At 50.0% G+C, this 13,149-nt stretch overlaps 1 protein-coding gene across 3 annotated transcripts in view; it reads left to right on the top strand.

Moving 5' to 3' along the window:
• WDR59 (WD repeat domain 59) overlaps positions 1-13,149 on the top strand; it is a 50,980-nt gene that overhangs the window by 35,202 nt on the left and 2,629 nt on the right. For all 3 annotated transcript variants that reach the window (XM_063334181.1, XM_063334180.1, XM_063334179.1), the window contains 7 exons: positions 5,407-5,540; positions 6,994-7,075; positions 8,924-9,036; positions 10,127-10,274; positions 10,367-10,439; positions 11,966-12,092; positions 12,491-12,633. In XM_063334181.1, coding sequence (XP_063190251.1) covers positions 5,407-5,540; positions 6,994-7,075; positions 8,924-9,036; positions 10,127-10,274; positions 10,367-10,439; positions 11,966-12,092; positions 12,491-12,633 — 820 coding nt within the window. The remainder of the gene's footprint in view (positions 1-5,406; positions 5,541-6,993; positions 7,076-8,923; positions 9,037-10,126; positions 10,275-10,366; positions 10,440-11,965; positions 12,093-12,490; positions 12,634-13,149) is intronic.

The raw sequence follows: 13,149 nt of genomic DNA, 5'->3' as shown, positions 1-13,149 counted from the left end.
TCCCTCCTCCTGGCACCTGCCCTTCCGACACCGCTTTGACAGTCGTTTTCCATTAGTCAGGTCCACGTGTCACTCAAGCTTGCACATTGTTCATGTGAACGTCTTGATGATATCAGCATTGCTCAAGCTGTGCTGTAAATTTGGGCGATTACCATCTCATCACTCATTTGCCAAGCATAGGCAAAGCTTAGAAAACTCCGTTTCAGTTTAAAGATGATCTCTTTAGGTCTGTTTTTCTTAATGTGTGGGTGAACAACTGCTTTTTCACAGCTGCTGTCCTTCACGCTCTCCCTTCATAAGACAGCAGGGAATAAAATAGAATCCTGTAACACCTAATTTAACTTGGTATAATAGGATCAAAGCCTTCCTAATTACAACAGCTCTAAGACTGTACTAGCAAATAATAGGTGAAAGAAACCAGAAGTAATTTACTTGACTCCATCAAGGCTTTTTTGCGAAGAGCTAAGAAAGAAATGTGAGCAGTGGAGGCAAGAAATGAAGTTCTGACTTGGATCAGGAACAGACTGAAAGAAAGAACACCAAGCAAGGAAGTTGCCAGCTTGTGGTGTGGTAAATTGTGGTGCACAAAGGGCCACAGTTTCATTCCCTTACCACTGGCGTGGAAGGAGGAGCAAGCAGTGATGTGATAAAGTTATAATTTTGTGTAACGTATACTTAAAAATGATATACGGATTAGTCCAAGCCTTGAAAGACTGATTGTACTTGTGGATAACCTTTGGAAGAGGCTAATCACGCTCTCTAAAGTGGACAGTAGTGCCCAAGGCGAAGAGGCAGGCATGCCCGAAGAGAGGTTTGGATTATTTGTGCACACCAGATGCCCTCCTCCTGGGTGACGAGCTCAGCATCGCTCAAGGAGCTCTGGGGAGCAAGACCTTAGCAAGTCTAGAGGAAGGAATAATTCCTTCTTTCTAGCCTCCAGTTCAGAAATGCCTCTGCTTCCGGGCAGGTGCCAGCTATTAATTGATGGAAGCTATAAAGAAATATTCCTGCTGTGGGGCACTTGATTCCAAAGTGCCTCAGATTTGTTAGACCCTTTGTGGAAGTTGCCTGGCGCTGTGGGAGATGCTGGAAATAGTAAATGTTGATTATTTTGGAGAGAAAATGCAGGCAGTGCTGCATGACCTGCATGGGGGAGTTAAACTGTAGGCAGTTGTTCAGAATAAAGGAGCATAGCTTTCTGCAGGGAGGCAGCAATTTTTAAATTTCGTTTTAAAAAATAGCATTGGAAGCAGCTTGAACCTGACTTGGAGCAGGTTTAACTCTTTATTTTTGCGAATGTGTTATTACAGCTTAATCTTTGGCATCAAGTCTGTTCCCTTCTGTCCACAGCCCTTCCCTTTGCCCTACCAGCACCAGGTTTATACCACGAACCCTGAAATTTTGCATATGCTGATGTGAAACAGGCGCTTTACATTTCACGATGCTCCTTAGAGCGCTGCCTGCCTCAGCAGGATCCAAAGACGCACACACCCAAGTGCCGAGCATCCTTTCCGAGCAGGCGTGCAAGCCTTTTGGAACTACTTCTGCTGAGTACGCAGTGATGATGGTGGTTGCTACGAAGCAGTTGGTGGCTTATTCTTGGGCTATCTGTTTCTACATGTAACCCATTTAGTGCCATCATTATCACCTCAGATTGCAGCAAATTACCGCCTTGGGTACGGTAGTGCAGGTGCAGGCTGGCTTTTTTAGTCATTATTCAGTGCTGTTCCCCGCTGTCACCTCCAACCCCATGATTGTCATAAATGCTCTGGTTTCTTTCCTTCTGGTGCTCTGAGGAACTGATGAGTCTTAATTTGCTATTGCTGTAGCTATTTTCTTTTTTTTTTTTTTTCTTCCTCTCCTTAAACTCTCAGGAGCAGCCGGGTAGATGCAGTTCTCCTTGGCATGGATTCTAGGCTGCAGAAAGAGCTAGAAATGTCGGGGGCAGTGCAGAAGACCTGTGTCTTGGACCTTCAGCTCTCAATAGTTAGCTTGGTGCACGCATGTTGATTTCTGCTTCAGCTCCAAACGTTGTCTTCCCCACTCCCCCTCGTGACCTGTGCTCCAACCCCTAGGAAGAGACGTATTTTCTGTTCTACCCTAATGCCCGTGAGCCTTGGTGGCACCTTTCCGTAACACTGTAGTGGGAGCTTCTCCTGGGAGATGAGGTGAAGCAGAAGGGAGAGAGGAACCTTGTGGTGGACCTTGGCCACACAGACCCAAGCTAGAGCTCTCCTCGGTAATCCCGGTTAAAAGCACTCAAATGCTACCTGGTGGAGAGCTACTCCTGTAATTAATGCCAGCAATTATTTTGTTCAAAGTTGAGCTTCTGCTGCCAATGGCGATGAGTTTTTACCTCATCCATGATGGTTCCCATAATTCTGATCGTAGTTTTTTTTTTTTTCCTGCCGCTTTATTGCTGTAGCTGAGGCAAATCTGAATTGCGAAAAAAACCAGACAAGTTTAACGGTGGCTGTACATGTGGCTTTATGGATTTCATAAATTCATCGAAGGGTCAGGAAGTAGTGCTCATAGAAGTATACTACTGGCAGGGCGCATGGCCGTCGACTGACTCTCCTCCAGCAGCTGCACCAGTAAAGAGTTAGGGCTTCCCTTTTTGCCAGTAGATAGGCAGTGCTAGGAGGAAGAAAACAGGACAATTTTGTTGTGAGTCTTAAGTTTGCAGGGGGTTCTGATGCATTGAGTGTCCTCATTTGTCTGGTGATACGCTAACAGCAAGCAGTGGAAACCATTTGTGGGATCTCTTTTCCATTCTCATCCTCATTTGTTGTCATTCTCCTCAAAAAAAAAAAGAAAAAAAAAAAGTGACTGAATTACCTGTGGAAAGTGATATGTGTTGTCCATGTTTCTAGTCTTTGAAATGCCTGTTGGGAGGCTTCTTCAGTCCGCTCTTGCAGAGGGCAGGAGCAGTTGAATCTGTTCCTGGTTGACGGAGCAGTGAACCTGCCTCGGTCAGAGGGAACCCTTCATCGGCTGCGAGTCCTGGGGGTGGCTGGCTTACAGATGGTCAGGAGGTGGCAAGTTCCTCTCCAAATTACCTGCCAAGCTCTAGAAGCCCTTGGTGATAGACCCGCAGAATGCGGTTCTGCCTCTGCAAGCCTGGGTCAGACACAGCGCCAATAACAGCTTTTGATGGGGCAGTGTTGTGAGAAACCTGGTAGCCCTTCCAGGATGGTGTCTGAGCTTTTGCCCTGATGGCACGTCGTTGTGATGGGGCTCCCAAGCTCTGCTCAAGTATTATTTTTTGGCAGCATCGGCAGCTCCTGGCTGCACCCAGGAGATGGGATTTGCCTGCCCTGGCAAGGAATGAGGTACAGGTGCCGCTGTTGTTTGGGAACCTTGTTGTAATACAGCCCGCATCCTTCAGCACGGGAAGGGTAGGTACGTTTTTAGGTGTTATTAAAGGAGATATAGTCTGCCTAACAGTAAGAGAGCCGGAGCTGATCCAGACAGCACCTTGATTAGGAGCTGATGGAGCGAAAAGAGCTTGGTCTCCCACCTGACCATGTTCTAGCCACCTTCCACTCCATAGCTCTTCTCAGCTTCAGAACGATGTAGCAGATAAATACTGCAGGTCAGTTCTGCTTGGATGGATTAGGACTTGAGGGGACATGGCAGAGAACAGATTCGTGCCCTAGTCAGCCAGCTTTTCCAAAGCACTGAATGCTGACGGCCCTGTTTCCACCAGCGTTCGGCACCTCTGAATGGTGGGCAGCACGCACGCTCTGCGCCTCTTTACTCTGGGGAGCGGTGGAAGATCAGGGGAACCGTGGTGATGCTCTGTCACGTGGGCAGCCCTGGAAAAATTCACCGTCTTCACGTCTGAAACGCCTTCTTCACTTACTGACAAGCCTGTGCTTGAGCCTCTGAGCCTCGGTCACCCAGTGTCCAGAGTGGCTTCAGGAGCACATTCCTTTTTGCTTCTTGTGACATGTGCTAGCGGTATGCTCAGCGTGGCAAGACCTCCTCAGCACATCGGCTTCAGCTTGGGCCAGGCGGGCAGTGAAGGAGGAATTAATTTCTTTAAGGTTCTTAATTTTGTTTCGAAGGGCTTTTTGTGTCTCTGACAAGCCTGCCCAGGTTCTCAGAGGACAGCATGATCGTGGTCAAAGACAGTTTGACGCCCAGCTGTCCCAGAGCTGGCTTGACATCCACAGTAGAGGTGACCCTGATTGCAGGTCTGAGTCCTGCCCTTCTGTAGCCCAGCCTGCTCTTTAGGAGCACCGAGGCACAGGGCTGCTTTGCTGGCCCCCTCAAAGGTACCATTCTGCTTCAGATAGGGGTGTAGGAACCCCCCTCCCCAAGTGCCTCAGGAGACTCTCCATAACCCAGTATGACCGGGAGACGCTTCCTCCTAGGAGCGTGGGCTCCGTGTGCCAGTGAGGGAACACGCCACAGGGGAGCAGCATTGCAGAGCATCCTTCCCCGCAATCCGGAGCCCTGCGTAGCAGCCAATGCTTCCCTCGGTAGAGCTCCAGTGCCTTCTGCCTGTCGTGCTGCCGCACATCCTCTCATCCCTCCTCGAAGGAGGCGCTGGAAGAGGCCAGGATACTGGCCAGATACTCTACGGTGTGTCACACAGCCAAGCTGGCTTTATGCAGCTTGGCGTTAAAATTGCCTCTGTGTCTGCTACCGGGAGTATTTGGGAATCTTGGCTTCTTGTTTTTGTTCCCTTGTGTTGATTCCTCCCCTTTCTTCTACCCCACCCCCACCCCCGGCCCCCAACCTTATGTCCTGAGCCAGCCGTAAGTAGCCGTGAGCATGGTAGCTAAGGATCCTTGCTAGGAAAACTTGGGCCCTGCTTTATCATCTGCCAATTATTTGTTTGAAGCTGTTGATAAAGCAGGAGGTGGGAGCCCTGTCCTGGCGCTAAAGAGGGGTGTACTCAAAACGCTGAAAGGGGAGACCAGAAGGGACGGTCTGGAGCTCTCAGCTTGCCCTGAAGCTAAGGGCAAGCAGAAGCTGCCTCCCGCATGTCTCTGTGCTGATGTTGGCTGAAGTCAGCGGTGGTCTGTGTGCAGAGGGTTCCCAGACCAGACCTCTACTCAGAATGATAATTGAACCGTCCTCCTGCCAAACCTGCCCAGGTTCGATTGGCACCCCGATGCTGATTTGTTCTCTCATTGGCTTTCACAGGGGAACTCACAAAATACTTTTTGAGTGAGTTTGACCTTGAGCTCGCTGCCTTGACCTGCTTTTCACTTCCTACAGATGGAGATGCTTGTTCTCCTGGGCATGTCATGGATGTTTTCCAGGGTAACACAGAGCCTTCTGAAAGGCAGGTTTGGGTGCTGCTTGCATTATTCCTGACCCTAGTGCTTTGTTCCCTGGCCCAAGAAGCCTGCTGTCCTCCTCCCCAGTAACACGTTGCCGTTTGTTCTGCAGAAATCGAGGAGGTGGAAAAGTAAACGAGAAGGGACAGATGCCAACAACCGACCCATCAAAGCCGCTGGGAAAGTTATTATCCAAGATATTTCCTGCTTGCTCCCTGTCCACAAGCTGCTGGGAGAGCTCTACATGTGAGTACGGGCTGGCATCCTTTCCCAAACGAAAGCAACCATCGTTGGCATCGCTGTGCTTTAATCCTGAAATCGCTCAGCACGAATCTTTAAGTGTTTCTGTGCCTTCCTCCTCTGTTCTTGCCTTCCTGCTTTTTTACAGTATCCCTCTCTGCCTGTGAGAGGGGACTCGTCTCCTATAAATCTGAAAAGTGTGATGGGAGAAATTGGTGGTGGTGTATTGTACACAGAGGTTGAAGCGGCGCGCCAGCATCACCACGGCAAATCTTACGGGTTCAGGTGTTCATCAGCTAAAGGGAGAAGTTATCAGTACAAATTCTTTGTCAAATCTCACGTTAAACTCCACACGTAAATGCCCAGGTTTAAAAAATCACAGTAAATGCTCATTCTTATACTACAAAACTGGTATTAGCTCATAAGGCTTTTTAATTTCGGCAGTATTTGGAATGCCCCATTCTCATGGAGACTTGGTTGTACACGCCAGTGTCTGTACAGCAAGTTCTTCTGCTTTAATGGAAGGGATGGAGAAGTTCTTTGAGTTTTGGTTTTGTTTTGTTTTTTTTCCACAAGGGATGTCGTTTTCCAAACTAATTCAGATAGTTATCAAATCTCTGTTCCTGAATTTTTTTCTTCCTTAGCTTTGGTAATACTGTCTGGTCCTTCGCAGAATTTCCAGTCTATGGGCATTCAGGGCAGAAGCAGGCTTCCCTTCTTAAAGGAGGGGGAGGAAAAAAAGAGAGAAAAAAAATCTTCCTTCTCTCTTTTCTATGTTATTAGAAGTAATGTTCTTTAAAAAGACCCATTGGACCTTTCTTCCCTGGATGTCTCATGTGTAAACAGCCCGAGCCTTTTCCATTTGCTGTAAGGTCTTAAGCAGTAAAAGTGTCAAGTGTCTCGGGAAGATTTGTGACGCTAAGCAGGAAAGCCTGTGTGGGTTTTCTCAGCCCACCTTGCCAGCCTCTCGGAGACTCCCCGGTGGGTGCATTATCCTACCGGAGAACAGGCTGAAGACCAGTCTGCTTCGCCGCAGTGTACTGCCGTGTCCCTCCAGGTCAGTCAGAGCAGCCCAACAGGCTGAACGGGAACAGGACGGTGTTAACTGATGGCACCAGCTTCTAGGGAAAAGAACGAATCTTGGCTTGGTGATAGCCTGGCACAGGTTTGGTCCAATATCTCCCTGGAAGCAGCGCGTCTTAGGATCAATGCCGGCTAGTCTGGAGCTGGACTTCATGTGCAGTGTGTTAGGGAAGGTGAATAGTGGGAGTTGCCAGAAGGATGGCAGTGATCCCTGAATAATGGGAGGAAGGGATGGGATCCTGGCCATGCTCGTGGGCTCATATTGATCTGGAAGTTCTGGGCTACTCACTACTGCCAGGACCGCTTTCCCCCCCATCCCTCTCCACCTTCCTAGGTAATGTGCCAACCAGATCTGAGTTACCTCCTTTCTTTTTAGACTTAATGTGAATAATATCCAGGAGACTTGCCAGAAGAATGCTGCCTCAGCCTTGGCTGTTGGACGGAGGGACCTCGTACAGGTATTATGCTGAATTAGACCTCTTCCTTAGCATGCTGTGCTACCCTCAAACGGCTTGTGCTGTCACCTTGATACCTCAAGAGCCAGCTGGGTTCAGCAGTTGTTTCAGGGACTCTGGTTGGTGAACTGAGGCCTCTGGAACAGCCACAGAGGTGGTCTCTACCTCACTGCCTCTTGGCATCGAGAGATTCCTTCCCAGGGCTGCAAGCAGATTGTGTTACGCCATTTGCCAAAATGAGCGAAGCACATTTTTCAGGGAATTCCTGCAGGCAAAGCGAGGAATGCAGCCTACTTTTGAGTCAGTGAATGGAGTAACTGTGCACACCATTGCCTAGCTGCTGTCAGCATTTTGATTGCTGATTTTGTCTTATTTATGGAACCATTCACGTTGTTCGGTGTTCATCTGCGCTGGCAGGCACCCAGCCCCAGAACAGGGCTGGCCACTTCCCTTCAGCTAGCAATAGGAGAAAAATGGCTATTTGGGCCCGCGCTTTTCCATGCGATTAGTCCATCGTAACAGGCAGAACATTTGATGGGATTCAGGAGCGCCTGGAAGAGATGGGAACGGGCTGGCACTGCCAGAGGAGCCTGTGCACCTCTCCTGAGCACTTGGCTCTTCCTAGACCTTGTCAGGGAACAGCGTAGGTTTATCTGATCTAAGCAGAAGCAAACTCAAGATGTTGTCTTGCTTCTCGGTGGGTTCTGCCAGACCAGGAGAGAGAAGGTAGGTCTAGTTCCCCTTTGTCTGTCCTTCATCTTGCTGTCTGGTTTGCCCACATTGGACCAGAGCTTGGGTGGAATAACTTCAGCAAGATTTCTCTGAGATACCTCTGTTTCTTGCTTGTTTTTCTTGTTTTTCCCTGTCCCGTGGAACTCTAGCCTGTATTGAGCTCACCTTGTTCCCAGCAGAGATGGAGTACACATAAGATGTGCTCTGTAGCACTGTAGGAAGTGGCATCTTTCCCATTTCCTTTCTGTGCTCTCTTGTATTCAGCCCTGTCCTTGTTTCGGTTTCTCTCCTGTTTTTCTCAGGTTTCACAGTGAGCAGCTGTGGGACTACTGTTCCTGGCTGTTCTTTGTACTTGGAGCACTTGTTTTTTCTTTACGTTTCTGTGTTGTCCGCTCTCTGATTTCTGCTGTCTTTCCGGCACCGTGCTCCTTTTCCTTTCCTGCTCTTTTTTCATGCCAAACCAGGAGCTTTGCTTTTCCCTGGAATATTCCAATTGTTGCATTTTGAAAGGCACAGCAGAAAAAAACAGCCCTAGATCAGTGCTATAGCGACTGAAAAGATGGAGCAATTTTCAGAGGAGAGGATGATAAATGAAGGAGAAATTTCATGTGGAATAGTTAAACTGTTGGAGTAGAAACGGCAAGCTGTACTCCTGTCTGCGCTGGGCTGTGTTAGGAGAACAGAGGTGTTCATTAACGCCTAAGCTAATCAAAAGATACTTTTCATGCAAATAATGATTCACCAGTAAACTTCCTGCCACCAGACATCTCCGAACCCAAGAACTGCCTCAAATTTAAAGCCTTTTAAGGTTTGTGAATAGGAAATGCACTGATAAATCTGTTAAGCTACCCTGACAGGTCTGTGAGACTATAGACTGTTATTCTTCAGAGTTTAACCCAAACTCAAGGCAAGTGGGACAGGGAAAGCTTCGGTTTTGTGTCACTCTATGTATTATTTGTAACACAAAAGCTGAAACTGCTCCCTGTTGCCAGGAGAAAAAAAAAAAAAAAGGGCAAGCTCCATTATTATCTGTCTGTGAGTGAATTTGTGCACACCTATGCCCTGGGAGTGTGATTATTTCTAATTGTAGCTTTGATGCTTTTCCTTCCTGTCTGCCAGGTTTGGTCACTAGCCATGGTAGCCACTGATCTCTGTCTCGGACCGAAGTCTGACCCAGATTTGGAGATACCTTGGGCACAACATCCATTTGGACGTCAATTACTGGAGTCCTTGTAGGTGTCTGAATGCTGGGGAGGGGCTGGGGAATGTTTGCTGAAGCAGAACCCTCCATAACTATGTACGTTGTATGGCATCTTCTCAGGCTTGAAATAGTGCCACAGCCTGTAATTTTTCCTCTCTCAAGCCTGAGCTGCACCGAGGGAAGCTGCGAGTGTGTTTATGACGTGCAGGAGGCAGCATTTGGCCTCCCGTCCAGCGCCCAGGTCTTCTTAGGCTAGCATTGAGCAATAGGCCAGGTGCAGCAGGAGCTCTGCTTTCCAGCGGGCCCACAATGCCCGACTTGGAGATTTTGGTTTTCTGCTCCCCACCTCCTAAATGAGTGTCTTGGTGCAGCTGGTTTGTTCACCTTCAAATTCACTGCTGCCATATAGCATTACTGGGAAGTCATTCTGCTGGTCTGAAAGCCAAGTGTTAGCTGCAGATGTCCTCCTGCCAGTGAATCTGTTCAGGGGGGGACGTAATTAGTAGTTGATGTTATCTCTCGATATACCCTATTTGGAGGCACAGGATTTGTGTGGTGTATTTTGCATACAGTTGCGTGACCTAGCTCTTTCCTACTGTGTGGCAGCAGTGGGAGGGGAGGACAGGTTGTTCTTCGTCGCTCTGAGCCTTTGGAACAATCCAGAAACTTCACAGGCATCCAGAAAACCTTTGGTGGGGTTTTGCTTCCTGATCGAGATGCGGGATGCTTGCATGTAGAGGGTTTTGTCAAAAAGACATTGGGGATGGGGGTGAGTCTAATGGTTCCAGGTTTACAGCCAGTTAAAATCAGCTCTTTGGACGTTGTTCCTGAAGCTGCACAAACTTGGGATAATTGGGTCATGAGCACCGCTGGATTCCCAGAGCTCCCATCTTTCTCCCACCTGTTAGGCCACCAGGGTTTTCAGGAGGAGGAATTGGCTCCTCAAAGGTGTGATGGAAAAGACAACCCAGTCCTACAGGGCGCACATGTCTCCTGTAGGCGGTAATTGCGACCCAAATTGATTTATGCAACGGGTTATAAATTAGTTGTCCTGGAGTCTCGATGCTTTAGCCTCTGATTTCTGCCCAGTCACATGCTGTCTGTCCTTTTTCATTTCCCAGGCTGGCTCATTACTCGCAGCTCCACGATGTGCAGACTCTGGCCATGCTCTGCAGCGTGTTTGAAGCCCAATCCAGGCTACAGGGCTGCCCGAACTCCTACGGCCCCTTTCCTCAGCGTGCCTCCAACCTGGCCTCCCACAGCCGATATGTATGATCACCGTTTCTTTCCCATTTGTCTTGCATATCTTTGAACATCTCTCATGTAGATGACATGGTTTCCTCTCCTTTCCCCCTCAACAGCCTAGCTTTACTTCCTCTGGCTCCTGTTCCAGCATGTCAGATCCTGGACTTGGCACCGGAGGCTGGAGCATAGGTACTGAGATCTGGGGAGTAAATGGAGGAATCTGCCTCCCTTCTGGCCTAGGGGGAAGAAGGGAGTTAGTATTGGCTGTGATCGCAGACGTGCTCTGCCGGAGCAGCTTTGCGGGGTTTGGCCAACGTGATGTGACTCCGTGGCTGGAAGTGAGCAGGGTTTGCAGTAACCGTGTCGATGCTCCTGCAGTCCTGCCCCTCCTGACTTCTGTAGCATACTGGCCGACCGGGCTTTGGAGAAACTGTTAGAAACACCCTAGACATACCGAGCTAGGCCCCTGGATCGCAGGCTAACCCAGCGCCAAGAGCTCCCACTGCTGCCTTTTCCAGTTGGAAACAATCAAAGAGAGAGAGACCGGTTTGAACCATTTTGTTTCCCGCCCGGCCATAGCAAGCACTCGGGGTGACTGCCTCCGTGCTGCCTGGTGCCGTAGACTTTCCATAGCCCTAGTGCTTTGCACAGTTTGAGGCTGTTATCCATGCTGACTACTCCTGGTAATTCCCTTGTCCTTCATGTTGCCAGGATTAGCTGCTCCCTCATCTTCCCAGGGTTCAAGGTCAGGCTGACTGGCCTGCAGTTCCCTGGGTCATCCTCCTTGTCCTTTTTGAAGACAGGAGTGACATTTGCTTTCCCCCGGTCCTCAGGCACCTCTCCCAGTCACCACGAGCATTCAGTGATTATCGAGAGTGGCTGCGCAATGTCATCAGCCAGTCGATTCCACGGGGTTCAGGGGGAAAAAGCAACGCTGCGCTTCCTCCTGTTACTGGAGAAGCGGCAGCAGTTGGGAAGGCTGGGTTCTCGGTGCCACGAATACCCGCAGCCTGAGGAGGTTTTCTGCTGAGCTGCGAAGGTGTCAAAGACAAGTCACTCGTAAGGGCTGCAGCATCAGAGTCGAAGCTGTTGGCTGATTCCTGGTGATATACACGGCCTGGGGCAGCATCAGCCCTTTTAGCACCAAAGCTGTAACGTTTCAGTGCGGTATCAGGGCATCTGTGACAGGGGGAAGAGAGGAGAATGGGGGTTAACGGCGCTGATGTTGTCTTGTAGCGGTTATTAGCGGTCTTCTCCCTGCCCCCGGGGCAATGCCTTACATACAGAGGCCCCTTTGCGTAAGAGCAGCCCGGTGATGAGAGTCCTCCCTCTCTAGGAAAGGGGAGCCCAGGCCCGCCAGGGCTAGCACTCCCAAACAGGCTCCATGGGATTGATTCCCTGGATACTTGTTGTCTAAAGTGGGAGGCAAAAGGGATGCCTCCGTGTTAGGTTTCTCTGCCTAGTCATCCCCGTTCCCGTCCTGTCACCAGAAGTGCAGCAGCAGCACTTGGCAAGTAGAGGTTGGCACGTAGTTTTCTGAGGCAGGGCAGTGGTTGTAGGAATGCAGAAGGTGGTACCGCCACGTCTTAGAGAGAAAACCGGGGTGTGCGAATGTGTGGTCTTCCACGTCTCCTTCCCCACCCCGTTTTTGAGGCGGTTGCGCTCGTGAGCACTGTGCTTTCTGAGGTGCGCTCACAACCTTTTGACGCTCGCAGCAAACAAAGACGCGGAGCAGGCTTCCACTCCCTGGTGCGAGTCTTCCCCGGATGACTTCCGCTACGGAAACCTGATGTATCCTGACCATCGGGAGCGTGAGAAAGACCAGCACGAGAAAAACAAAAGGTAGGTGATGGCGTGCCTCGGGGGGTACTCAGGGAGGCGTGACTCTGTGCCCAAGTCAGCTGGAACTCTGTAGCCAGGTCTCTAGGTCTCTGTGGGTGCTGTCCTTTGGAGAAGCTTCATGCTGCAGATGAGCTCTGCTGGGATTGCATACGATGCGTCTGGAAGTGGCCATGGTGGGGGTCCTGGCGGGCGGCCCACCCATTCATCACACCCTTGAGTGCAGAACAAGTGGAAGGCCAGAGCAGTTGGCATTCAGCAGGGTTTCAGCAACGCGTGGGAAGTCATGTGCCGCTCTTCTAGCGGTGAGGGCTGGTTGCGTAGCCGTCGCTGGGAAGAGGATTGCAACCAGAGGCTCTCAGAGTCAACCAGGTGGATGACAACCCTGTTTATTCCTCTAGGCTCCTGGATCCTGCCAACACTCAGCAATTCGATGACTTTAAGAAGTGCTATGGAGAAATCCTTTATCGCTGGGGCCTGCGAGAGAAGCGGGCCGAGGTTCTGAAATTTGTCTCTTGTCCTCCTGATCCCCACAAAGGAATTGGTGAGTGCCTGCTCCGGCTGCCCAGGCGGAGTCACGGCTCTGCCTGGGGAGCTTAGGGATGAAAAGTGTCCATCGCCCTGCCCAGAGGTTAGCTCTGCCAGCCAATGGTTTTAGCTTTTTCTCAGCTCCAGGTGGAGACGAGGCTTGCAGATGTTGGTTCAAGGCCTTTGTAGACTTGTAGCATCTCTCCAGCGAAGCTGGAAACGCACATACTGCTACGCTAGCAATGTTCAGCGGTTTCTGCTGGTGGCTGTTCTTTATTCCCTCTGAATAAGAGCCCAGACGTGCCCTGTCCTAATCTCCGATTCTGGGCTGAAGCGTCCGTCTACTGCGTGCATAAAATGGCAAGATGTCGAACTGTGGGTGAGCTAGCCAAGAAACAGGCAAACAGAACGTTTCTCCCGAAATATTTTCAGCAGCATTAAGTGCCCCGAACTGCTGCTTAAGGACCGCTGCCAAAATTGTCTTCTCCCTAGGCCTCTGGGAAGAGATGCCCTTAACCTGGGAGGAGAGAAG

Source organism: Chroicocephalus ridibundus, chromosome 4, assembly GCF_963924245.1.
Source record: "Chroicocephalus ridibundus chromosome 4, bChrRid1.1, whole genome shotgun sequence".
Classification (NCBI taxonomy): domain Eukaryota; kingdom Metazoa; phylum Chordata; class Aves; order Charadriiformes; family Laridae; genus Chroicocephalus; species Chroicocephalus ridibundus.
This window is presented reverse-complemented; position numbering and strand designations above follow the sequence as displayed.